Raw genomic sequence first — 26,725 nt, forward strand, 5'->3', positions numbered from 1 at the left:
GCAAGCTCTGAACACAGGTTTCTCCCATGGCGTCAGCTTCTCAGCCTCTCTATTTCCAGTTGTGGCCATCAGCGACTCTGGGAAGCAACTCATCTATCACACCGACGGAGATACCTACCTGCCTGAGCTCCATAAAGCCCCCGCGAGCACCACGCTGCCATGGCATTAAGGCCGTTAGCCAGGAGAGCGGGCGGAGATCCCTCCAGGAGAGGAGAGGGGCAGAGCCCTTTGCACATCCTCAGTGCCACGATGGGCAACGTGGCTCCCGCAAGCTTGGAGCGACGCGGCAGGTCCCCCCGCTTTGCCGTTTCTCTGGTTGCAGGCAGGAATGTGTCAGGGCCCTGTCCCCCCACATTCCTTGCTGTGCTGCCATCCTACGTCCCCCCAGCCCGACGGGGACCACCCGGCTCCTCCTCACGTGAGCCACAGACCCCGCGGGGCTGCACGGATGGGCACCGGGAGATGTGAGACAAGACGGCAGATTTTCAGGGTGCTTCGCACCGCGTTTTCACCTCGTTCTCTGGAAGCAACTCAGCTCCTCTCCCCACCCTGAAAAGTCCCGCTGGCAGCCAGCCACGGCCACAAAGCCTGCAGGCAGACCCTGCCCTGAAGCCTTCATACCCAGCTTCAAGCTGAAGCCTCCTGCCAGTTAAAACTAACCCATGCCCCAAGCTGGCACGCTGGCTTCTTTTATTACGCTGATGCTTTGTGATAAGAGGATGAAACCACAAGGGCAAGTAATGAGATAGCGGCCGTGACCTTCCCAGCCCGGCAAAGCTCATTATCTGCTCCGAAGGTCCCTCTCCGCAGGCAGCCTGCACGCAGCGGGCACAGAAATACCCATTTTGGCACAGCTCGCTGGCACTGAGGATGGAAATTGCCGGCTGTCCCCAGCTCAGGGGGTTGAGCGTTTTAAAACGATGCGCTAGGAGATCACCTGTAATTATCCTGCTGCAATTAAACACGGTTGGTAAGGTATAATGGTAAATTAGGGGAAAAGGAGGTAATTACAGAGGAACCACGTGAAGGCAGCCCTCCAGTGCATCACCAGGGAGCTGGGAGCCACGGGATGCAGAGGAGAAATCGCTAGATCAGTCGATGGAAACCAATGTCCTAAATAAAAATCACAGCAGATAAAACCTTGGGTCCTCCCATCACAAGGCTGCTGAGCTTTGCAGAGGATCCACGCTGTATCCCAAAGGGAAATCTACACCGAGAGGCTTCATTTACAGCCATATTAAAAAAAATCCACGCGATGGAGAAGCGGCCACCGGCATTGCAGACTTTCTCCACCGAGCGTGGGGAGGTTTTGGGAAGATGACCGGGATGGTCCTTGCGCTGCCCCAGACCCCGCCGGAGGCAGCGGGACCTCCACGCCGCAGCTCAGGACGGTGCTTGCTCCTGCCAGCACCCCACAGCTTGTGTCCGTGTGGATGTAGGGACCGGCTGGGGTACGTGCAGGGTTTATTCCCTGTTCTCAAAAGACTGTTGGGTCACCTTTCTGCAGCCTCTTCCCCTGTAATTCAGAGGCTGGCACAAGCGCCCTGCCCGGGGTCTGATCCAAACCACCGCACTCACGAAGCATCCGGATCAACCCAGGCAAGCGTCACGTTTGCCCATTGGAAGAGAAGCGATGCCAAGGGTGGTAACAGGAGAACGTCCTGCAAGAAAGAGCCCCCAAGCCCAGCCCCCAGCTGCCAGCAACAGCCAAGCAAATTAAAGTTATTGATTTGTTTTTACACTTTCTACAGGCAGACAGCACGGAGTTTCACAGGGATGCTCGCTGGAGGTGCTCGCAGCACTGAACAGGGCTCGGGATGTATTCTTCCACCGCCGTCTCTGTCGACAGAGCTCACTCCTGAGCCAAAATGTGCCCCAGGCCCCCAGCGCGGAGCAGGGCAGCACCGCAGCACCAGCCCACGGCTCCCCGGGGCTGCAGGGAGCCAGGGGCAAGTAGGTCCAACATGGGCATCTCCCCCAGGGAGGTTGATATCGAAGGGAAATGAATCCCAGCCCTTTTCTCGAGCTCGGCTGTCTGGTTTTCCTCAACCCCTACGGTTGCTTGCGTGGTCCACAAGGAGCCAGGTCTCAGCCCGAGACGTCTCAGCCATGTCTCGGCTCTGTCCGGGCTCACCGCCCAGCAGGGAGCCCCAGCCCCTTTGGCGGCTCAAACAAACCCCCCCTCAGCCGAGGCTGTTTCAGCTGTCCCCACCGTTGCCGATGACAAACCAAGACTGGCAGCCGTTGCATTACGGTGTTTGCTCGCACGGCACCAGCTCGAGCGAGGAGCCGCGATGACCCTTCCCCAAGGCAAAGAAACACGCGCATCAAACATGGCCGCAGTCTGACATCCTCCGAGGCCGCGTCCTCCCCGGCTGTCAGCAGCAGTAATTAAAACGCCGCTGGCTGCTGCCTTCCACCGAAGGACATGACACGACTTACTTCTGGTAAGCAAAAGCCCAGACTTTTGGAGCCACGACTTACTTCTGGTTACAGCTGCAAAAGCCCAGAGAGCTGCACCTTCCTCTTGGACAGACCTTCCTCTTCCAGCGAAACCCCTCGCGGCACGCCGTCCCCGTCCCCGCCCTGAGACGCAGGAAGGAGCCCACGGATGCACCGCACCGCAGCCGGCACAGCAGCGTGGCACTACTGCTCGGCGCAAGGGAACACACCGGTGAGGCCAGCCCACCGCTCCCGGGGGAAACAAATCCGGAAGGAAACCGTTCACAAGGAGCAGTTGGCCGGGTCCCCTGCTCCGGGCTGGGACGGCTTCGCCACCGCTCTCGGTGACATCCATCACCGAGACGCTTTTTCCAGCTGGCTGAAATGTTTGGTGCCACTGCGTAGCAAGAAAATGCAGTCAGGAAAGCGCTCCTGGAGGGGAGAGGAGGGGAGAGAAGGCAAGAGGGAGACAGGGCTGGACAGGGGGATGTCCTGCCAGGTGTGGGTTTGGGGGTGATGGTGAGACCCTGAGCAGCGGGTGGCCGTGCGGGGAAGGGAGGAAGGAAGAGCGACGTTCACCGAGCGCAACAACCGGAGCAGGAGGCAGCACGACACTGGGATGCTCTCCGCATGCCTTCCCCCACGCGGAGCCGCAGCAGAAGCTGGGATGGGTGGCAGGAGAAGCCCCGGAGCTGCTGCTTCAAAGCCCAGATCCTCCCACCAGCAACCCGAGCGCAGGATTTGCAGTGCCCCACAGCCGGGTGCCCAGGATCAGGCCCGCGGGTGACCCCAGCGTGCTCCCAGCAGCACAAGAGGCACACAAAATGCCTGCTCCAGGATTTTCAGAACCGCTCAGGCTCTGCGGTCCCTGGGATGGGGCTTTCGCAGGCGCAGCGCCCAGCACCCCGATTTCTGATCGCTCCTCTGCAAACGGGTGAAACGAGTCAGGCCATCACCCATTGGTGCTTGCACCCCAAACGGCAGCACCCAGCTGGCACCAGCTACAGGCTGGGGGTAGCTGGGGATCCTGGGGTGCTCTGCGAAGCTCCCATTAATGCAGGGGGGGCTGGCAGACACCCGTGCACAGCCCAGGGCAGGATTTAAGCCCTGGGCTCTTTAGTGTCAGCCGTCACGCACTGTTAGCGGGCGTCTGCTCAGCACCACGGGCATCCCGGCAAGGGAGAGATACAAATTGCAGAGAGATCCCCCCACAGCCCTCCAACTGGTTTTCTTGGACATCTGCAAGCAAGGATTGCAAATCCGCTCTCCGCAGAGCGGCACAGGAGGCTCAGGCATTGCTGCTGCTGCTGCTGCAGGGATCCGGCAGCCGCCAGATTTCCGACCGCCACTGTGCTGCTTTGGTGCAGGGTGCAAGCAAAACAGGGAGCAGCTTCCCACCTCTGCATGAATCGCCCTAAATCTCAGCCACTGCGACTGCAAAAGCTTTTTGAAATGCAGCCGCTGGGAAGCCCTGACACAGCACCAGCACCGCAGGGGTCCGTCCCCGCTGATGGGGACCCCGCGGAGGGCACCAAGAGCTGGGAGACTCCCAGGGGACCCCCATCCCGAGGGTTTCTCTCTTCTCAGGGAAGGATCCAGCCCAGACAGAAGAGGTGGAGGTGCAGCTCACTGTGTCCCTTTCTCGCAGGAGATGAAGGGTGGGAGATGCTCTCCTTGCTGTCACTGCCCCAGCCACACCAGCAGTGCCCTGGGACCCCCGTCCATGCTCCCGCCATGCCCAAAGCAGCACCGAGAGCGATGCTGCAGCACCTCAACCCGCTGGGACAGCCAAGGAGGACTGCAGCTGGCTGCAGCAGGAGATGGCGTGACAAGGTCCCAGGACAAGCTCTGACCCAGGGAAGAAGATAAATCCCTTCATGCCCCCACTCTGCTGAGTTGAGCCAAACCTCGGACAGGTTTGGCTCGCTGCTCTGCACTGCGCTGGGATGAATCCAGGCTCCACTCCCCTCTTGTGCCACTGACTCTGCCGCAACGGCTCAGCCGACACTCGGAATTTGGGTTGAAAACACCCACAAGCTGTTCACCCTCATTGTCCCTCTGCCTTCCCCTGTTTCAGGAGCCAGGGGCCGAAGGGCCGGGGAGCCACCGACCTCCCCCCGAGCTCCCACCTTACCTCAAACAGGGGCTGGGAGCACCCGGGGGGAGCCAGGACCTTCTGATTCACCACTCACGTGCATCACCGCTTCCCACCTCCATCGGTGGGTTGCATCGCGTCGTCCCCAACAGCAACAGATCTTGCAAACCACCCCGGAAAAAGGGGCGGCCGAGGAACAAAGGGATGGCCCCCACCGGTGACCTCCCGCCGGTGACACCGGAGGGACGCAAGCGGCTGCCCCAGGCCAGTCCTGGGGCAGATTAAGGTGAGGGCAGGGGACATGAACCCGGACGAAACTCCAGCATCCCGGGTCATCGCTCATTCATTTCATTAATCCCCCCATTCAAAGGTGCAAACAATTGCAGTCGCTGAGCAGGAGCAACGCCTCAAAATCCAGCTTATAAAACCCTTACGGAGCGGCGGCTAAACTTAGTTACAGCTGAACCTGATCTAGGTTGTAAGCAAGACACGGCCGCAAATCCACGTTACACGGGCGCAGGGACACAGGCCATCTTCGCAAAGGTCAGCGGGCAAGAGGCTCCTTGACAAACGTACTGCAAAGGAGAGCGCAGCCGCCAGTTTGCAAGACGAAAGCAAAAGAAAAGCAATTCCCCAGTGAGCCATACGGCCAGGGTGTCCAGGCTAAGTGCATCTAAGAATACAGCCTTCATATAGACATCCCCATCATCATCTGCAGAGCTTACCCACCCCACAGCTTCCTTGCAGCATGGGGTCAGACCACGTCGTACCCCATATGCCCACGCGCCCCCGAGCCATCGCCGCCGCGACACAGCTGCTGCGTTTTAGCAGCGCCTGGATGCACGCAGGCTTCGGGCAGCACCGACGTTTGCTGCGGTCCCACACAACGGGGCTGCTCCCAGCCCCGGCCCAGCCAGGCAGGGACGGGGCAGGCGGTGCTGTGCACGCAGGGTTTCGGGGAGCCACCCACTAACGCCACGGAGCGGGGTCCGTCACAAGGGCAGTCGGCTGCTTTCAGCGTCTCCTGGAGAAAAAGGTGATTTCTCCCTCCCATCCTACCCTGCCTGCACAAACCGTCCATGCTGCCCTCCTCAAAGGTCTGCCCATGACCAACCCTCCAGCACGCAGGAGGAGAGGGACCAGCAGAGGATGCTGTGCCCGTCCCCACACCCCGCCGGGAGATTGGTTTTAATACTCTGACACCCTCGCCCCTGCCTTCCTGCAGACAGAGGAGGTGGCGGGGTACAGGAGGTGATACGTGTCCCGGCTTTTGCCACAGAGCCAGAGCTGGACAGAGTCCCAAAGTCCAACCGCCAGCGTTGCAGCCCAGAGACCACACCGCTTCTCGGCATCACCGCAGCATGGAGTTGGGGTCGGAGAGCAGTGGCCAAGATGCCTTCCTGCTCCGCAAGCAAGCTTGTTTGAAAATAATTAAGGCGGTGGCGAGGCTAAGAGGCAGGGCTGCTTCATCACCCCTGAACGTCCCAGCCAATGCTTACCCCTTTTCGTCTTGCAATTCTGGCAGGTCACCAGGAACTAAAGATAAAAGCAAGCTCCATCCATCCGCAGAACGGGCGCAAGGTCCCAGGGAAGCCCAGCGTTACTTGCGACCGGGCGGCAGAAGGGACGGAGGTGGCTTCTCCTCCTCTCCATGGCTGGACCAAGTTTCTGTAGCAGCTCCTAATCCCGCAGCGGATGGTGGGGTTTTAAATCACCATAAAGACAAGGAGGCACACCCAAAGTGGCCAAAAGAGTGTGGTTTTGTACAAAAGCAACACTGAGGCTCCTGCAAATTCCCGTGGAGGAAGAGGCAAGGTGCCATCAAGACCCTGCCGGGGAGCAGGAGATGACACACGGTGCCGCCAGCTCCGTGGTCTGCAGCTGCCGCAGCTTGGGCAAATTTAGCACCTTTCACACATTTCTCACGGCAAATATACCAGATTTCACAGCTTGTTGCAGGCTAATAGGAACGCTGTTAACGGCCCGCGGATTATTTATGCAGCTGAAAACGATCACCCGAGGTCAGCTGCGTCCTGCCAAGGTGGCTGTGTCACACGCCCGTGGGCATCTCTGCAGAGCAGCAGCGCTCCTGGCTCCTCAACCGGAGCAAACGGTCAATATTAGACACAAAGAACACAGAGACGAAGTTAATTAGCTTGAAAGTGTAAATGATCGCATCAGGCTGTGCCAGATTTCTGCCCCGAGGTCTGAACCGCAGGGGATAACAACCTCTCGGGGAAGTCCTAGCAAGGCTGAGCATTTCACCCCCTCCAACGCAACGCTGAGAGAACGCACTCAAACCTGCGGTCCCACCTGCCCTGAGCGTCCCGGGGGAACAGCCCTGCGAATCTAACCTTTGGGGAGGAAAAAACCTCCCAGGGAAGCGCTGGCTGTTCTGGGAGTGACATCTCCTGCTCCTCAACCAGTCCCTTCCTTTGCCTGCGTGGGACGAGGACCACTTCATCGCCTGGGAGTGACACGAGAGAAGGCAACCGCCAGATGCGTTCCATCATCTCTTTTTCAACGGTGAATTATACAGCAAGAGCCATCACTTCATTCATCACGGGAAAGAGCGCCTTGCCGTTTTGTATGCGTCTGGTGCCTCGGAGATAAGTGCTCCCTTCCTTCCTGGAGTCATCAAAACCCTGGGACACATCTGTGCTGCTGCTTACTGCAAAGTAGTTCCCCAAGGGAAGGGCGATTTAGCTCTGAACACATTCACAACCCTGTCAGCGCTCCAGGCACATGGCATGGCATAAAAATGAGCCGTTTGGATTCAGAGTGGTGAGATACGCAGAGCGTCTGCACCGCGAGAGGGTTAATTTGTCCTTTCCCCCCCACCAAAATACTCTGAGCAGAAAGTAAAAGGGGAAATACAAGGATGGAGCCAGCCTGAATCCCAAATCACCTCGCACAAATGGATCGCAACGAGACGTGGTTTTGAGTGCAGTCATCTGCTGTGACAGTGATGGTACCCGCAGCCGTGCCGGTGGCCCACGGCCAGGCTGGCTGGACACCACCAGAAGCAGCAGCGCAGGGAAACATCCAGATCAACACAGACTGCTTAAATAATGGCAAATCTGTCCCAAATCCTTGGAGTGACCCTCAGCCAGCTCACGAGCACCCCGGCTGTCTGAAGCAGGGGGATGCAGGCACACCGAGAGCTGCTTCTCCCTGAGGCAGGGCTGGTGGCAAGAGGAGAACCTGAAAGAAGGTGCTGGGCTGAGCCTCGCCAGGTCACGACACCACAAAAAAAAAGGTGTCATTGCATGAAAACCTGTGAGGACAGTAGGTGCGAGTTCAACGCCAAAAACCATCCCCCTCCCTATTGCTTTTCTTTCCACACTTCTATGTGTTACATCGGAAGGAGCTTTACATCCAGGCAGAACGGGTGCTACAGAAATGCACGGACATGGAAAAGCTCATTAGTGCCCCAACGGCACCAATGCTGGGGAAGACACCAGAGCAGAGCAGGCTCCAGCCCACCTCTTGGTGACCTGCAGCACATGCTGCCTGCTGCCAATGTCAGCATCTCAGCAAGACTCCCACCACTCACCCAAGGTGCTCCCAAAACCGCTGACGGTCCTGTTCCAGGTGGCACCTTATGCCCCAGCAGTGCCTGTTTCTCTCTGGGACTGTGGATTCCCTGAGAGCCAGAGACGTCCAAGATGGAGACGTCCAAGATGGAGACATCCACACTTGGGTGGGAGTCAGGTCTGGTCTTGTGGTTGTGTCTCTGTGAGTTTTATTACCTTATCGTGTTATTTTGGGCCATCTGCCTACATGCCATGAAGACACCAGTGTTCCCCGCCATGAGGCAGGCTCAGCACTGCTTAACCAGCCAAACACACCTTGCCAGGGTGTAGCTCCTCAAAGAGGACCTCACCCCGGGTCCAAAGCAGCAGAGGCAGCCCGGGACCGGCGCTGGCACGACGGCCAGACTCTGCCTGCAGCAAGCGCCGTTACGGACGTGTAATCCACCCCATGCAATAGAGAGAGGATTAGTGTGAAACAGTGGCAAATCCGCCAGCCTGGCTGTGTTAACAGGCTCTAATCCCGTACCCACGCAGCCTTTATGTAGGCTACCGAATCCATAATCATCGCGTACTCAGCACGATAAAAGGAAATTTTCATCGTGGCTCTAAGAAGCAGAATAAGCCAATGCCGCCCATGGATTATGGACCAAAGCGATGCCAGCTGGGAGCTGTGGCCCGGGAAAGACACAGGGTCTGGTTTCCAAAGCATCGCTCTCTAGTGGAAAAACAACTAAGCGTTTGCTGGATGCTTCGGCGTGCCAGCAGTACTGCCCCTTTCCACCCCAAACCTCACTGAGCAGGGCACGGCAGCCTCCGCTGGCCATGCCGGAGGGTTTGTCGGGGCACCGCAGTGTGCTGAGGATACGCCGAGACCAGTACAGGAGATGCACAGGGAGCTGAGACTTTGTGCTGGGACCTCCTGCTGCAGAGCGGCCAGCCCAGAATCGTGCCCTTGCAGGGTTTCGCTGCTCTCCTTCAGCAACGCTCATGTCTTCGGCTTTTCCTTTTGACGCTCTTACCCGCCCGGCCAGCAGCGGGGCCTCTCCACTGCCACGTGTGCCAAAAATCACCTCCCTGGGAAGCTCCCGGCATCGGCTCTTCCCCCACAGGGAGGTACCTCCGGGCGGCTGCTGCAATTTCTTCCTTCCTCTTCGCTTGCCCAAACCACCGAAAACCACCGCAGCAGCGTGGGGACCCTCGCAGGACTCTGCAAAGCAGACGAGCCAACACCACAAGAGCAGCCGGTCTCCATGTTTAGTGCACCTGGAGGCCTGATCCTGGCTCTGGCGTGCTCAGAGCTCTGTCCTGCAAACAGCTCTCACAAAGAGAGATTTAATGAGACTCTCCCTGGCTCCTTTTCTCGTCTGCCCGACGGAGCGAACTCCAGGCTGGAAGAGCATCTGTCCCCAGCCGCATGGCGGGCGGCTGCAGTGGCAGCGAGCAGCTGGCGTTGCCCGCGGGCAGCTCCGACCCTGGGATCTGGAGGAAGCTGCTTCGGTTTGTACCTCAGTTTCAGCCTCATGCGATGCCTTTGCAAACCGCTCTGCTGTACGAGAGGTGCTGCAGGAGCAGCGGTCGCCGTTAGCAGCTCGCCTGGCGGCAGCACCCTCTATCCCACTCATCTCCCGGTACCGTAGCTTCTTCCTGGGTAAATCCATGGGAGAGCAGTGCTGCCATTTCAGTGCCTTCTCCTTCAACAGACACTGGAGGAAGAAGCCAGAGAGAAGCATCTCGGTGCCTCAGCTCAGGCAAGAGGCGAACACAACCCTTGTGATGGCAGGGGCACAACCCCGGAAGGCTTAACCCAGCGACGCATTGCTGTTTGTCCTCTCCATGTCCCCATCCTGCCCCACAGTGCCAACAGCCACCAGGCACAGACACGTGGCAGCTGCCAGGGGATCACAGGAGGTACGGGCAGGGCTCACCTGGTCACAGCACCGCGTTTAACATCAGAGGCAATGCCTGGCTAGGCTGTCTCACGCTTCAGCAGAGCTGCCGATTAACGTCGGGCATTGCTGACGGTGCAATCCCCGTCTCCGACGTGCTAAGCCCACCGACATGCAGCCCCGCTGATCCAGCAGCTGCCCAGGCAGAAATGCTCAAAACTCTCCTCTGAAGCTACAATAGAAAAGTTATCGCTCTCAGCCAAAAAAAACGGGAGGGCAGAGCTGCGAGAGGCATCCTTGGGTGCTCCTGACAGATGTGTCCCCCATCTTCTGGCACGAGGCTCCGAGGGGAGGCCCAGGACAGAGTCTGAGGCCTCCTGGGCTGAACACAATGAGGAGGAGGAGGAGAAGAAGAGGTGAGAAGCCCCAAGGCACGGTGAGGATAAAGCAAATTGTCTGCAGGAGCACCAGCCGAAAGCCCCCGCCGGCACGGAGGCCCAACGGACACACGCAAGGTCTGAGCAGCGTGGTATCATCTGGCTGGAGGGACTCAGCAACCACAGGGAATGATGATGATGAGGGGAGCCAGAGGAAGGCACTGCCTGTCTGGACAGATCTGATCAGAGATACCCTCACACCTCTAAATTAAAAAAGCAATAAGGGATGCTCCAGAGAAAGTTGCAGCAGCTCCGAGCGCAGAGGCCAGGCTCTGCACCTCCGCTCCCCTGGACCCCAGCCCCGCTCCAGCAGCCGTGCAGGCAGGGACAGACCCCAGGGTGACACCCATCACCCTCCACCACCTCCCCCGGGTAACAGCAAAGCACCCACCAGTTATTTATTCATCAGCGCGGCGCATCCACAGCAAAAATGCCCAGGACACACGGACCTCTCCCCACAGCTTTCTCGTCTGATGAGGATTAGGGTCGGGTTAAAGATTTAATCCCAAAGCCAGGGGTTTTCTGGGTCGGTGACATGGTTTTCAATGCGCTGATTAGCGCGCGTGTCGTTAGCGCAGCACAGATAATTAACACAGGCCGCGTTACAGCACGGGCATGCAAAAACGGGCTCCTCCTGCACGATTACCATTGCAATAGTCACAGGGAAGAGAAACCCTGCCCTGCTGCAGGGGCTGCTCTGGTATTAGGCAGCAGAGCATCTGCCTGGGGCCACTGAGGGCAGCTGGGGGCAATCCCTGCGCTAAGGAAGCAAATCCAGGGGTTGAAGCCGGCACTTGCTCGCTGCAGTGCCTGAATTAACCCCTGCGGTATAAGGATGCGCAGGGTGGAGGGCTCCTCTAGACCCACTGGCTGTACTGGGGTGAACTGGGAGCAGCCCAGCAGGCTGCTGTTCCCTCCCTGCTCAGCATCTCTGCCCCGGTTGCTGGCAGCGCTGTGCAGGCAGAGAGGAGGTCGGGTCCGTCGTCCTGCCTGCGTCACGATGGGTTCAGGGACCCCGAGGGACAGCATCGCACACCCATCCTGCGCCGGGACCCGGCCAGGTCTGCACCGGCAGCATCACCACACGGTCACCCCAACGTCTGAGTCCCGGGGAGGAGATCCCGGGGACTCTGTTTCCTACCAGCTTTAAGCCGTTTTGCAAGCACAGACACACACGGCAGTTAACCTGTCACTAAAATAAACCATTAGAAATTACCCACCAGGCTGGAGGCTGCTCTGGTGAACCTGACGCCGCTCAGAGCACGTGCTCAGCGTCAGTACGGCTTAATATGGAAACAATTTTAGGAGTACAGATTAATCACGGCAGCATCCCCACAGGGGCAGAGGAGGCTCAGCGCTTCACGAAAACAGCAGTGAAGCTGGGACACAGGAAGGCAGAGGAGCGGCTCTGGGGAAGCGCATCTTTTGCCGAGGCAGCTCGCTCCAGCACAGGCACCAGGAGGTCTCCAAATGAACCGACTGAGCAGCCGTAACCCCCCGGCTCCAGACCCTCCGCAAGCCTACCCAGGGTGCCCACTGGTGGATGCCCCACCGGGCAGATGCCACTCAAAGTCTCCAGGAGCCGAGCGAGGGTGCGGGGAGAGGCCGGCTGCTCCTCGAGCCACCGGCGCGCAGCCCAGGGCCACGCCGCAACTGCTGCTGAGCCGGAGCACGGTCCCCGCGGGAGAAGCAGCACGTACTGTTATCGATCTCACTTCTGGTTCCAGCACTGTGTTTCACACACTTAAAGACCCTCCCTGCAGGTTCAGAGGGCTGAAGGATGCTCTTTCCTGATGTCTTGGGGTGCCGGTGCTCCAGACAGGTCCGTTCCCGTGAGAAAGGAAAACCTGGGTGGGGAAGTCAGTCTGCCTCGAAGCGGGTGTCGGCATCCTCCGCGTGATGGGCTTGGGCGGCCACCGGCACGGCGGCCTCTCATAAGGGCAGGCGTGGAGTTCTTCAGGTGCCTGGGGCTGCCTCCTCCACGCCAGTCCACGCAGGGCTCCCTCCTCACCAAGGCTTGCCCGCTCAGCATCTCCCACCCAGCACCACACCCCTGCCCCGGCTGCCTCGCTCACCCCTCCTTGCCCAGGCTGCGCCGGCCGGCAGAGCCTTCCTCCACCTCTGCTCCTCATAAACCCCAAGGGAAAACGCAAACTAACCCCGGAGCAACACACGGCCAAGCCCAAGCCCTGCTGTTCTCCATGCTCACGTCCCTTAAGGAAGCACAAAGCAAGCCCAAAGAAGAGCGCAGCTATTGCACGCTCGCACACAGTTCGGCCGCCTCTGAGCTTTGCTGTAGCAAACCCCGTTCCCATTAAAAAACTATTTCTAGCACCACCCACAGCCCTGCAAGCTCTTCCTGATGCCCAAACTGGCTTCCTCAGCATGTCCACACAGCCCTCCTGCCTGCTGTCTGCTGCTAAATTATGAGACGAGAGCTTTCCCTACTCCTTGGACGAGACTACGCAATTCAGCACAGCGCTTTTCATCCCCGTGCCTCTAATTATCCCTTTAATTTGTTGCTTCTTATTTTTACATACCTCCCACTCCTCCCCTGCGACAGATTGCGACTTGCTTTTCTTCGTCTCCTCCTCGTCGCCCCTTACAGCCCCGCTGACACAGGGTGTCTCGGTCCCAGCAAGGCTGAACTCTGCCGCGAGCCTCACCCGGCGTGATGTTATGTGAGATTTCCAAGTTTGGATGGGAGCAGAGCAAATGGGTGGCTCGCACAGGTCTGGGCTTAAATTTAAGCCCTGCAACAGTCAGTCCCTCCGTGTTTCAGATCCTCACCTGTAACGCAAAGGTCCAGCATGTCCCGCTCTGCCTCTGCCCAAATCTTCCTCCGTCATCCTGAGCGTCACTCACACAGGGGCAGCCCGAGCCACTTTCTCCTCCCGATCTCCAGAGGAGCACCCAGAGTCAGCCGAGGCAGGCACCCAGAACGCGCAGCGAGGAGGTCACCTTCGCAGCAAAGCTCTTTCATTTACATATGTATTTATTTATTTCTACTTGCTTACTGCCGCTCCCTGGGGCTCCGGGGACATTTACATAATCAGATCACAGGCGGCTGGACGGAAACCGCAAGCGCCGGCCCCGGAGCATCCGCTGCAGCCAGCAAAGCCCAGCCCTGCCCCGTCTGGGGCACAGGGGCCGCACAGGTCCCAGCCGGGAGCGGGACCCAAGCGCAGAGCCCAGGGCTGCTCCCACGAGCCCGGTGCTGCTCGGGAAGAGGGCAGGGGCACAGACGGCTCCCGGGGGTTTGTCGTAGCTGACGGCTCATGGGTCCGAACCCCCCTAAACTGCTGGAGGGTGCAACTGAAGAAGAAGCAAACGCAGCACAATCTCAGCAACAAATGGGCAGTGCTGCGTGTCACTGACCCAGCCGGCCACGGCGTGGATGTGAGCCATGGTATCTCCTGCAAAAGCAAACCTCTGCGGTGCAGGCAGAGGCAATGCGCTGGGAGGCAGGATCCGGCTGCGTCGGGTGGAAGCGGATCGGCGAGGTTTCGTGCTGGGGCCGGGGCAGAGCGCGGATGCGGAGCACCCACATGCCGGCACCAGCCCACCGCTGCTGGCTGGGACCTCTCGGGGCAAAAGCCGGCAGGTGAGGGATGTTTCATTTCTCCTGCGAGGAACTACCGGCCTGTCAAAAGCACGCTGTGCTGCCGTGGGATGTGTGGCCCTGAGAAGCCCGCAGGGATCGAGGTGGGCAGGAGGAGGGTGTATTTTCACCTGCTGCCAGGAGATGGCTTGACTCCATGTGCTTCCCTGTAGCGATGTTTCATGTTTCAATACAGAAGATTTTGGGACCTTTGCACTGCACAGAGCCACCCCCTACCCCACGAGAGACTCCCTGGGCAGGGTCCACGCAGCAGCTCGCAGAAGGCATCGCCCCATGCTAAAAAGATAAATCAAGGCGCAAAAAGGGATGCGTGCAGGAAAAGGTGACGGTGTAACTGGGAGCACCAGCCCACCGCGATGGGATGGTCAGGCTGTCGATCCCCCTCCCTCTGGCCCCCACGACCCTGCCCTGCTCCCCCTCCTCCTGCCTTTCTAATCCATTCCCCCCAGAGCGTCGCTGCTTCGTGGGGGTCAGCGTCCCCCTGCCCACAGCTCCGTCACCTCCCCCCAGAACGATGGGCTCATCAGCAAGCTGGGAGAGCCGCAACTACGACCCCATCCTGCTTCTTCCAGGTCGCAGCCCTTCCCCTTCAGACATCTCCTCAAGACACTGAGCCACGAGCCAATGTACAAAAGGACGCTGTTAAAAACCCATCTCTGACATCCACCTGAAAACATGTGCCTCGCTTTCTCCCTGGCCCCTCTTACCTGCTCGGTGTTTTGGACAAACCGTGTTTCTACCGTTTTTTCCCTGCACAACAGTTTTTGTGCCATATCCCAACGTCCAGACAGGCTCACTCAAGCTTTTGTCACGTCGCAACCACCGCGACCTCCTCCTCTCTAGGCTGGACACAGCAAATATTGCTCTACTCATCCTTTCCCAAAAGGCTGCTGGAGAAATCCTCTCCCCAGCAATTCCCTGCCTGCATCCCATCGCCGGTCTGCCTCCTAACAGCAAATCCCCACTGCTCCCAGCAGCGCCGAGGGTTCCGCCGTCACCTTGCACCGCTCGCAACACGCTGCCATCCCCGCTCCAAAAACTTCAACAAACTCTCTGCGGGGAGAGCGCTGCACAGGCACCCCAAAGCTGCTCCAAAATACAAGAGGCCGTCTCAGGAAGCCCCTTCCCCCCACGGCCACAAAATGCTGCGAGCGGGGACGGGGAGGATGCTGCGACCGCGGGGCTCCTGAGTGCCCTCCGGCTCCTGCCGTGGACTATTATTATTGTTTAAAAGCCCACATAAACCAACACACGACCTCCTTTTGCTCAGGGCTGGGACAGCACGGCGACAGCGCTGCTCCATTCACAATTCCCCAAGCTCTGCCTTCATATATTATTCCAGGTCTGTTAGGCTTTTGGGTTGGGGTTTTTTTTGTTTGTTTGGTTTTTTTGCTTTAAATATTTTATTTAGTTTTACTCTCTCTTCCCCTCCCCAAAGCTCCCCAGGGAAAATCAGGCTCCCTAGGAAGGGCTGTCTCACTGCGACGGAGGCAGACCCACACCCCAAACAGAAGTCGTCCAAAGAATAATCAGAAAGCACCGTCACGCTGCACAAGGCAGGGAGGAGCGCCGGTGCCGGCACGCACTTCATGACCTCCAGCCACCAGGTCTGGGAGAGCACAGCTGGCAGGAGACAGCTCTCGGACCCCGAGGGGGTTAAACCCCCTGGTCGTGTAAAACAAGGGCAGCTTCATGGAAGTCAATGAGGATGCGAGTGATGTGGGGATGTGGGTCTGAATCCGCAGCAGGCAACAGGCTCCGAATTGCTGTGCCAGCCAGAAAGGCATCCCCAGGAACGACTGAAAACCCCTTTGCACCCCAAGCCTCCGTTTTACCCGGCTTCACATCCAAAATGTCCTATTCTGGAGCAGCGTCCCCAGAAGGCATGCTGTAAGGATGTAGCAGACCTGTGTCTCGGGGGGTTACCCGTGCCCGCTCCCCAGGCTGCGCCTTCCCAACTTCCCGTCCCTCGGCCCTGGAGCCCCGTGCTAACGCAAGCCAACACACAGCTCCTGCAGAAAGCTGGTGCATGGAGAGAAAACGAGGCCATGCCAGAGGGAAGAAGGACGATGGAAGAAGAGGAGGAGAAAAACGCTTCTCCCTCTGTCTCCTCGCAAACGCGGCCGCTCAGCCGGCAGCACTTACGTTGATCATAGCATTGGAGGTGATGCGGAAGAGCGTGGCTCGTTCGTTCACCGCCTTGATCTTCTCGCCGCTCTCGGCCGGCAGCTTCAGGTTCTCCAGCTCGCTGAGCGAGCGCTGCAGGGCCGCCCCGTGCTTCGCGATCAGGTCATTGCAAGTGCTCAGATCCTCCAGCTTACTCAAGAGGGTTTTCAACGTGCCGTGCAGCTCGCTCTTGTCTGACTGTGAGGCGGGCTCCTCATCGCCCGAGTCATCTGCAAAGGGAGGGATGGAGAAAAAACAGTTTCCATGGTTACCCCCAGACCGTACTAACCCGTCAGCACGGCGGGCAGGGGGACCTCCTGCCTCCTCCCGCGCACAGGCAGCTCGGCCAGGGCTGGGGGTCGTGGCCACCGCATCCCTCGGGAGCAGAGCGTGGTGTGGAGGAGCAAGGCGGGATGTCACCCAGGGCCCCGAGGAGGTGTCCGAAGGGCTCCCGCGGCTGTCACCGGGATTTGGCTCAGGGCTGCTATGGCTGAGCGGTGGGGGTGGCACGGGGAGCGGTGTGCTGGTGCCACCGGGAAGGGCCACGCGCCAAACCTCCCCTTTCCACACACGGCTACGGGAGCGAGGCCCAGCGTCAACGCACCCTGCACTGGGAGCGAACCTCGCGGGGGTTCTGCAAGGTCTGCTTTGGGCAGGATAAACTATTTTTTCCTGCCAAGGGATTTTATCCACCCAAGGGAAAGGTTGCAAAGACACGGGGGAGAGTACCAGCCTTTACCCAAAACCATCACCACGCCTTCAGAAGGCGGAAAACTCCACGATCAGCATCTCAGGTACAGCAGAAATGGTTATTCCCACAATTTCAGAACGCCTGGGTGACTTAAAACCAGAAAACCAACCCAAAACCGAGCAGCGAGTATAACGCAGCGTTTCTTCAGATCATCCCACTGCTCTCCCAGGGAAGTCACATGAGGTGAGCGGCTCCGAGAGCAGCATTGCCCAAAGCAAATACAAAAAGTGAGAGCAGAGCAGGTCCTGCACAGGGTCTGTGCCCCACCCTTACGTTCAAAGTTTAGCCAAGGTTTCTCTGGGTGCACCCAAAACCCACAAGGCGGCACAGCACAGAGCAGCCCCTTCATTTCCCCTCCCTCAATCATCTGTTTCTGGATTAAAAAGAGATGGGGACCAGCAAAATGTGCCTGCAGCTTCTCTGCCAGGGCTGGGGGAGCCAGGAGGGATGAGGATGGCCTCCAAGCCAGCCAGGCTGAGAGACGCCGCGATGCTGCACAGCACGGACCTCGGGGATGCCTTGGTTAAAGCAGGGGTGTAGCACATCGCCTCTCTGCACCGCACGGAAAAGGAGGAAAGCCCGTACTTCACTGATAGGCAGGTGTTTGGTTTTTATTCCTGCCTCACTTATAAGACCTTTTAAAATGGTGTAGATATTGATAGTGAGGTTCAGCCATCGCTCACATAGATTCCACTGCTCTTGGGCCAGCTAAGGAAAATGAGAGGAGTGCCCTTCATTTAACAGTACCAAAGCGGTGTTTCTAAGGCAAGAGCCAGAGCAATCTGGATAATATAAAAGCACCATCAGCCCGGAGTCGAAGCAGCAGCGGAGCACAGCACGGTGCTGCACTGAGTCTCGTGGCTATGAAGCTACCCAGAAAGGACGTGATGGGACACGGAAGCATAGCGCAGGGACAAGGCTTATCCTACACAGCGGGATGTACCCCAGCTGCCCAAGGATGATGGAGAAGAAAATTAAAGCCCTGCTGGGAAACAGGGCACAGCACAAAATGCAAGCAGCTCTTGAAGCACTAGGGAGGCATCTCCCAATGCAACCGTTTGGTCTGTCTGCAACCCAGCCCTGAGCATCCACAGCGCACAAACCTACAATTTAAAAGCCAGGAGGTGAAGTGTGGCTTGTGGCCACCAAGAATGCTCAAGGAATAAATAATCCATCAGTGCCAGCATTCACAGCACCCACGGGAAGCCAACCGAGACCTTCCCAAGGAAGACGAGCAGGCAGCCAATGTGCTGAGAGCAGAGCCGGCTCCACCGAAAGGCTGGGGAGCTCCTGAGCTGCGCAGCCGGGTGGGAAGAGCCCCGCTCCCAGGGACAGGGCCAGCATTCTGGAGACACAGGCGGCACCAGGGAAGTCTCCGGCACAGGCGGAGGAGACGGGCAGGGGAAGGAGAACAGGACCGGGACCATGCAGGATTTGAAGGCTCCTTCCCCAGGAGGCTGCACAGAGGCACCACGGCGATGGGCACGAGCTTACACTGCGGGCATCTTGTACGCGCCAACTGCAAAAGATCTAGCAGGAAAATTTAAGCCACTTTTCCACCAGTAAGGAAAAGTAACCAAAGCCTCCCTAAGGTCCACTTTCTGTTTCAAGTACTTCCATGGTGCCCTTCATCCTGGGGCACTGCGGGTCACTGGCAGCGTATACACATCCCCCTGAGCTTTGAATATTGTCTTTGTACCTGTCCTCAGCTGGTGCATCCGAGGGACGGAGCACACCGTACCGTGCAGCAGATGCTCTCCAGGAGAGGTACACCGTGCTGTTACTGCTACTCAGAGCCATCTCCCCGAGGCCTTCCAGGGCAGTCTCCAGCAGAGGCCTGAAGCCATCTCCTTTCACAGTCTCCCATGCATCTCTCCTTCGCCATCAAATACAGCATGAGCTTTCACCAGAGCTACTGCCCAGCAACACGGCTTCTACCTTGCAAGACTCGGTCTGCAGCCGTCGCCTCTGACCGGGCTGAAAACCTGCTCCTCTCGAGCTGCAAGGTCCACGCGCTGGTCCAGCAGGTCCACCCTGGGGCCCTGCCCTCGTCCCACGGCACCGCACGCCCCAGCAGCACACACACCCGCGAGCACCGATCCCAACATGGCCCAGCTCTCGGGCGTGCAATCTGCACACAGGGTGGGCACGGGATGGTGGTGGCGTTTAGGCCGCTCAGCCTGGCCAGAGCCACCTATTTCCAGTTCAGGAGCCCCTGGCTCTCTCCAAGCGTGCATCTGCGCTCTCCCCGCGAGCATCCCAGCAGCCTCTCCTGGGCTGGGCGAGCTGCCTGCGCTCCCGCACGCGGATGGGAACCACCTCGCCATACATCTGGTGGTCCGATCACTAATGAGTCCAGTCTGTAATGGCCACTTTGTAATATATTATAGTGTTTTATAAAACTACCAGAAGCAGAAGCCAACCACGCTAGCTCAGTTTTCATCACAGACACCCGCCAGGCAACTATCACCACTAACTGTCAAAAAACACCATTACCTCTGTGGGACCCCAAGGGATGAACCAAATTTAGGATTTTTTTGTTTGTAGACATTTTTTGTTTGTAGACATACTTCCCAAAGATAATTTTATCTGTTTACAAAGACTGCAAAAATTGTGCCAAGCAGGAGGCATTTTTGGAGGAACATTTAACCCCAAAATCCTTCCTCCTCCCAGATCACAGTCTGGGGATTTTGCCCACCATTAAAACGCCCTGACACAGGGACGGCATCGTGCGGCGACAGACAGGCTCCATCCTTTGCCCGGGCATTATTTCCTGCCTGTCGCTGCCCGCTTGTCGAGGCTGCGGTAATGATCCCTGCCTGTGTGCTCAGCTCGAGGCAGGAGGCACGAACGCAGCGTGGCCCGTTTTTTTATCGCTGTGTGGAATTATATAAATGCCTCAAAGCCCAGGAAAAAGAGAGAAGGCACCTGGGTCAGACCATGCCAGTTGTGACGCTGCTGGTTCAAGGCTAAGTTAGCTGAGCTGAACATCCCTCACCAGCTCCCTGCCTGTCCCAAAGCTGCTTTCATGGCCATGCCTGTGGGGCAGGCAGCAAGATCCCACCTTCCTCCTCCTCCTCCTCCTGCCCGTGCAAACGGAGGGAGGGGTGTCAGACCCTCTGCTGAGGCTGCAGACTTCGAACAGGACCTTTGGGCTAGAGGGCTGTGATGCACCCACGGGGGAGCAACGTGTAACTCTGTCCTGGGAGCGAAAGCACACCCAAAGCAGGGGACAGAAAACCCATTACCGCCCTCCATCCCTGGTCAGCACATCCCCATAACCAGCACCGCCTCCGCAGCCCCAGTGCCCGGGGCGCACGGAGACCTGGACCAATTCATGCTTCTGTGACGCACGGTAAAATAAAAATATCTCAAGCAAGGTAATTTGCTGTAATTATCTCAAATCAAAGCACAGGAAGAAAGAAACACAATGTCACAGCTACAATCAAATCAGAGCAAGTTAAAGCAGAAACAATCACGCGAAGCACCCAAACAACCTCACTGCCATCCACCCGGCCGAAGCCCTGCCACCAGCTCTGACGATGGGTTTCCAACCCCCAAGAAATGCTGAAACACCTCCCAGCGCTGAAACGCCCCGCTCCTCACCGCCCTCGCAGCACCAGCACAGGCCAAGCAGGATTGACTGAGTCCCTGGAAACTCCTCACCCCTCACTTGGCTCCCTGGAGGTTTTTTGGCTGTAAGATTTGTGAAATCTTGGCTCCAGGAAAGCCAGGAGGTTGAATGAGGTCTTGGCTTCACCTACAGGTGCAGCACTGGGAAAAGCATCCTAAAAGGGCCAGGAAAAAGCAAACCGCAGCCCCGCAGGGTCCACCATCATGAACAGAAGAGCGGTGCGTGCTCTTCTTTTTATTTTTTGAATTATCCTCACGTTTCCCCCACTCCGCCCTTCTGCACTTGCTCCACACACAGCACTCACCGGAGACTTCGGCATCCTCCGCGCCGGGCTGCTGGCAGCACGCTGCTCTCCAGCCCGGGGAAGGGAGGCATGAGGACCAGTGGTGCCCTTCCCCTTTCTCCTGGGAGCCCGAGGGAAAGCTGCCCAAAGCCAAAATAAGCAGACAGACAAATCCATCTCTTTCCTCAAGCAACCACCAGCCTTTCCGATCTGCACCAGCTTCAGCCCAACGGTTTGTGGGTAAGAGCAGCCCCAGATCCGAGCAGAAGAGCCCTGCTCCCACACCACGTCCACCCAGCTTTCCAGCTGGTTTCTTGGTACCACCAGGACAACGACCACAATGGGAACAGCCCCGCTTGTCCCTGCGGCGCAGACGGGAGCATGGGGACAGGGTTGTGCGGGATCTGGACAACCCCTCGTGTGCCCATCTCGGGGAGCACAGTCCCAGGGAAGCCACTTTGCTGCGGCAGCACGAGACCCACCAACGCCCACGGTTACTGCTGAAGGTCATCTGTAAAGTGCTGCAGGAGAGAGGAGCAGCAAAATTCATTCTTATTGCTGGGGATAAAGGACTCACTCATCCAGAAAGGTGAAACAGCCGCAAGCCATCGCCTGCAGGTCTTCGCCTGGAGCATGGCCAAACGCCAGGGCGTTGGGGATCCTTCCCTCGCTCAAGACTTTGTATCAGCTCAGCCAGGAAAAAGAATGAATTTTGCTTTGCTAAGGCTGGTAAAACACCCCGAAGGTCAGGCAATACCCACAGAGAGAGAGACTCTGTCCAGGGCTCCTCATTCGAGGACAAAAACCGCAGGCGATTTGCAGAACCAAACCTACAACTGGCCCAGCAGACTCACACCACTCGGGACATCAGCAGCTGCCCGAATGGGGGGTTGTTTCCTAATCGCAGTGATTCAAGATCACAAAACCTCTTGGAAACTGGAGAAACTTATATCCCTAAATGTTTGGGAGCTAGGGAGGGGGAAAACATGACTCCCAACTATTTTTTCCATCCCTGGCAATGGCTGATAGGTCCAACTCGGAAGACACCTGTCGACAAAGCTGTTTCTCACCAAGACCCAGAGCGGACACAGCACATCGGGGACATCTGTGAGGCTTTGCTGTAAACTTCGCAATGCATGAGATGAAAAACCAAGGCAGGGCAGCGCAGCATGCCTTGCTGGCCCACCGCAGCCCCACGGCGATGGGAGGGGCGGCAGAGCAAGGACTGCACGAGGGCGATGGGGAGGAACACCCAGACGCCCCAGCACTGCCCAGCAGACTCCCGCTGCAAAGTTTTCCAGCACAACGAGTGTGTCCCAACCCAAAATGAGTTTTCACGATGGCTTTGAAGGGGGGTTTCCCTTCAAGCAGGGGTTGAGGAGGAACCAGAACCAGGGCAGTGGGGACTTGCTGAGGCGGAGGATGCTCTGCACTCGTTGCCTCTGGATGCCGCCCTTGTACTTTTCACCAGTTTGGCCCTTTTGGATCCTCAGCCCCAAGCCCAAGCTGCCTCCCAGCAGCTCCTAAATCACATTAAACTTCAAACCAACATCCTAGCTAGGCAGAGCCAGGGCGGACCAGGGGCTGTGTGTCCGGAACGAGCAAAAAGCTTGGAGGCTCTGCAGGAGCCAGGAAGGCATCCCTGCTCCCTTCACACAGGGAAGATCCTTCAAGGACACAAATACTATTTTAATGGATGCTTTCCAGCCATGCCACCCTCCAACGCAGCCCTCAGCACACCCTGTCCCTGCGGAGGGAAGGGGCTCTGTGATGGATCCCCCTCCTTCTGCGAAGGAGGACAGCGGAGCTGCCACCCGGCCCTCGCCCCTCTCTGCGCCGGGTGCCAGCCGGTGCTGCCGGCAGCAGCTCTGCCATCTGCTCTCCGCAGAAGAAAGATCCTCCCTAAAGCAGCAAACTGTCGGTGGGTTGGCAGGGGGGTTGCCCAGCCCCAGACCCCCCATCGGTGCTGGGATGCGGGTGCCCCTGGACCCCTTTGGGGAACAGCACATCCCCGGCTCATGAGCTTCACCTCGGCTCACCCCGCTCCTCAACACAAGACAGGTTCATAACGAAAGGCAGGCATTTAGCAAGAATTCATGTCGCTCTTCTACAGCAAACAAAAGCTACCCAAGAAAATAAACACGAAAGGCTGCCAGCAAACATTTGACAACAAATTGCGAGGTTCCTCTCACTCCTGTGCCGTGGATGAGTCAGCCCAGCTTCCGCGGCATCCTCCCAAGGCTTCCTGCCCTTCCCAAACTCAGCGTCTCCTGGAGACCTCTCCATGCCCATTGCTGGCACACGGGGACCACCAACGCTTTGAATCCATTCCCCCTCTTCCTCTTTCAGCCAAGCTTCGCACCGGCCACGCGCTGCTCAGGGCAGGGCTCGCCGCTCGGTACCGGCGTGTCCGGAGGCGATGCCTGCCGGGACCCTGGGCTAGAGGTGGCCCTGAGGAGGAGATTTCAGGCTGAGCCTGCGTGCAAGGTGCCATCAGCTGTGCGGGAGCACGACCCAAGCCCAGAACCGCTGCTTTTGCCCTCTGCCTGCAGTATCGGGCAGCGCTGCCGTGACACGCAAGCGTGGCAGAGCAGGCCTGGCCCCCAGGCACCACAGTAACCCACATACCGAGGTCTGCAAAATCCTCCTCTCCCTCCTGCACCAGGAAGGTTTTACAAACGCAGTTGCTGTTTTACAATCTGCATTTCTTGTCGCTCACGATGCGCACGGGAAACATCTGCAACCAAGGGCTCAAATACGAGACACACACTGCCATTAACAGCAGCTTTTAATAAATCTCCTCTCCGGGAACACGCACAGCTTATATTCTGCAGAATGCACTTAGTTCCCACACACTACGCACCCTAAAAACACGAGTCCCTGCAAGCCGAGTCCTTTCATTCCCCATCTCATACTTTGTTTTGACTTGCGAACCAACTTAAAGGCAATCTGTTGTGATTTTCATTTGTAGGGCACTGGCATGAAGCAGTTGCTATAGGAACAGCCAGCCTCACGGTAAGCTGGGAAGATTATTTTTGGAGCTGTGATGCTATTTAATCTATGTAAAATGGATCAGCAGCTATCGGCCGTAAGCCTCTTCGGGCTTGTTTCTCAGCCTGGAGAGCAACACGAAACTTCAGCGCCCAGAGCAGCATCTCACGAGGAGGCCATTAAGGCAGAAGCTCCCTTTACGCCCCCTTTCTCTGCCTCTAAAACTTCCTTCAGCTGAATATTTCCTATTGCTTGCAATTTCTCCGGAGCTGGTGGAAAAGCTGCTGGCTGGAGGCACAAGGCAGGCGCTTCCCTGCTCTGGCGACATGCCGGGGCTTTGCACTGCAGCCCGTGGGGAAACCCAGTGACATGGTGCCCGCTGGAGGCACCGCCACGCCGTGCACCCACCCCGAAATCATGGGGAGACCCGGAGCAAGCCCAGGGTGCTGCTGCTCCCAGCCAGACTGTTTCGGTGCTGTCCCTGGATGAGCAGAGCTGGGAAGAGCCTTTTCAGGGGGAACGGGATAGAGCAGGGGGAGGCAAAGGGATTGCAGGGCTCAGCATTAGACCTTTTATTCTAAAACTCCCAAACTGCACCCGGAGTCCGGCTGCAACATCTCCAGCCTGAAGCACCACAGCCATGTGGCACCGCACCACGGCTAGGGCGGGCAATTAATCCCGGCTTACCTTCCTCTCCAGGTCCAGCACAGATGCTCTATTCCTACATCCCGCACCTTCCTTCTCCGCCCTGTGAGTGGAAAAGTTTCCCTTCCCGAGTATCCTCGCTTTAAGAAAAAGTCCTCATCCTTCCTACATCACCTTGAATTTCCCCCCGAGCCTCCTGCAACCCTGAGCCGCTCACCCACTGCTTCGCCGAAGCCTCTGGAGCCTCTCAAAGACAGGGCTGGTCCTGTGCAAGAAATTAAATCTGGCTTTCTGCTGGTACGAAGAGGGAACGAGCAGACGAGGGGGGTGAAAGCGTGGGATCAATATTGCAGAGCGAAGCTGAGCCAGACCAGCTCCCGCACCGCAGAGCTGCCGAGCTCCGCAATGCCCGGCACCTGCTGAGGAGCCACGCACAACCCAAAAGCAAACCATGTGCTGCAAGCTGTCCTCTGCATCCAAACGGTTTCATTTACCTACAGGGAAAAGAGAGCATTTACCGCTGTCCACAGGTAAAACCATAATGGAATAGAAGGAGCGCTGATGATTTTAATCAAGATAGTATTCCTGGGTTCCCCCAAAGCCACCAACAACCACGGCAGTGGAGATGGGGCATCTCGGCAGTTGCCCTTTTTGCTTATCAGGGGCAAGAACTGCGCGTCTGCTGGCAGGGAGCTGAGTTTTGAAGCATCTGAGTCGCCAACCCCACACCACCATGGTTGTTCCCAACGTCCCCAGAAAAAGCTGTCTTAGGGTTGTTTTGCAGCCGCACAGCAATGCCAGGCTACCCAGAAGACCACACCACCAGAAGCAAGGCACGGCTTGGTCCTCCATCAGCTTGCTCAGCAGGCAGAAGCGGCCAAGCCACCCACGGGTGAATTCAGCATCTGTCTCTGGAAGGGGAAGGGGAAACAACAGAAACCAGAAACAGGGCCAGAGTCACTGACTGGTACATACACCTGTCTGGATGCAAAGTTGGTTGTGCTGAAAAAGGAACTCAGCTGACCTACTCGTCTTACAGCAGCCCCGTGGAGTGGAAGAGGCCGTACAGGGTGAAGGCAACGGGCCCGGAGCAGGATGCAGGTGATGCTCAGTGACGTCGGGCTGTCCAGAGTACTCCTGGCAGCTCATCTCACCCACTCCTGGAGACCATTTCCCCACCACACGATACGGGTTAACATCGCCTAGCCCCACTTCCAGGGCACTTTGGCTCTGGCCGTGCAGCAGCGCTGCGCAGCATCCCTCCCCTTCCAGCCGCAGCCTCCTCCAGCCGGCCACCGCAGCCGGTGTCAAGCTCAGGGACGCGAGCACCGCAGGAGCTGCAAGCCATCAGGTATCAGAGCCACAACAAAGAGGCCATCTCAAGTTTGGTCTTCTCAGACACGGGAAGGAAGGTGCGTCCGAGGTCGCGGGCGGCACTGGGGGCTGTCCGTGGCACAGCACTGCACCTGAGCATCTCCACCAGCGATGCATCGTGCCGGGGTGGTACCGCAGGCATCACCGAGAGCCGAGGCTGCGGCGCTGTGCTGCAAACACACAGGGCAAGTCTCTCGTGCGTGAGAAATGACACGGCAATAAAAGACTCCATCATTTCTTCCAAATAAAACCCAAGTCAGCTCATCAATGTGCTGCCTGCAAGTCAAAGCCAGAGATGGTAAAGCCACAGAGTCCTGCTGCTTAAGATAATACCAGCCATGCAACAAGAGTTTTGGCTGCAAGAAATCCCGCAACTCTTCTCACTGTATCAGCAAGGAGTTAAGCCGGATCAGCTTGCCACAGAAAAGCACTTTTCCCAGGCGGGCAGGAGCCTACCCAGCCCAGCAGAGTCACCACCGAAATCTCCGGGAGATGCTCTGCCGACGCACAGTGAAAGCTGCCGTCAGGCACCGAGGAAACCACACCACTGCCCATTTCCACAGTCCATAGCCCAAACTGCTCACTTTTCACAACAGGAGAGCCCACAGCTGGTCTCCACCAAAATAACCTCGTCCTACTCATCAGAGGATGCTGAAGCAGTAAATCAGCGATCCCTGACACCGTTCGGCGATGGGCGTCAGCACGGCCGGCTGATGCCGATGCTCCTTGGAGCGGCGCCGGGAGGTTCAGTCAAACTTTGTGAAGAATCACAAGGCAAACCTGAAACAAATGGTGGTGCAGCATCGCTGCTCTTAACGAACCCCACAGTGCTAACAAGCTTCTCTCAAAGCAAGAACCAGGAC

At 57.8% G+C, this 26,725-nt stretch overlaps 1 protein-coding gene across 2 annotated transcripts in view; it reads right to left on the minus strand.

Moving 5' to 3' along the window:
- The window catches only part of OSBP2 (oxysterol binding protein 2), a 128,558-nt gene that overhangs the window by 20,672 nt on the left and 81,161 nt on the right, over nucleotides 1-26,725 (minus strand). For both annotated transcript variants that reach the window (XM_072880206.1, XM_072880207.1), the window contains exon 3: nucleotides 16,164-16,414. In XM_072880206.1, the coding sequence (XP_072736307.1) occupies nucleotides 16,164-16,414 (251 nt within the window). The remainder of the gene's footprint in view (nucleotides 1-16,163; nucleotides 16,415-26,725) is intronic.

Source organism: Ciconia boyciana, chromosome 15 (assembly GCF_034638445.1).
Source record: "Ciconia boyciana chromosome 15, ASM3463844v1, whole genome shotgun sequence".
Classification (NCBI taxonomy): Eukaryota; Metazoa; Chordata; class Aves; order Ciconiiformes; family Ciconiidae; genus Ciconia; species Ciconia boyciana.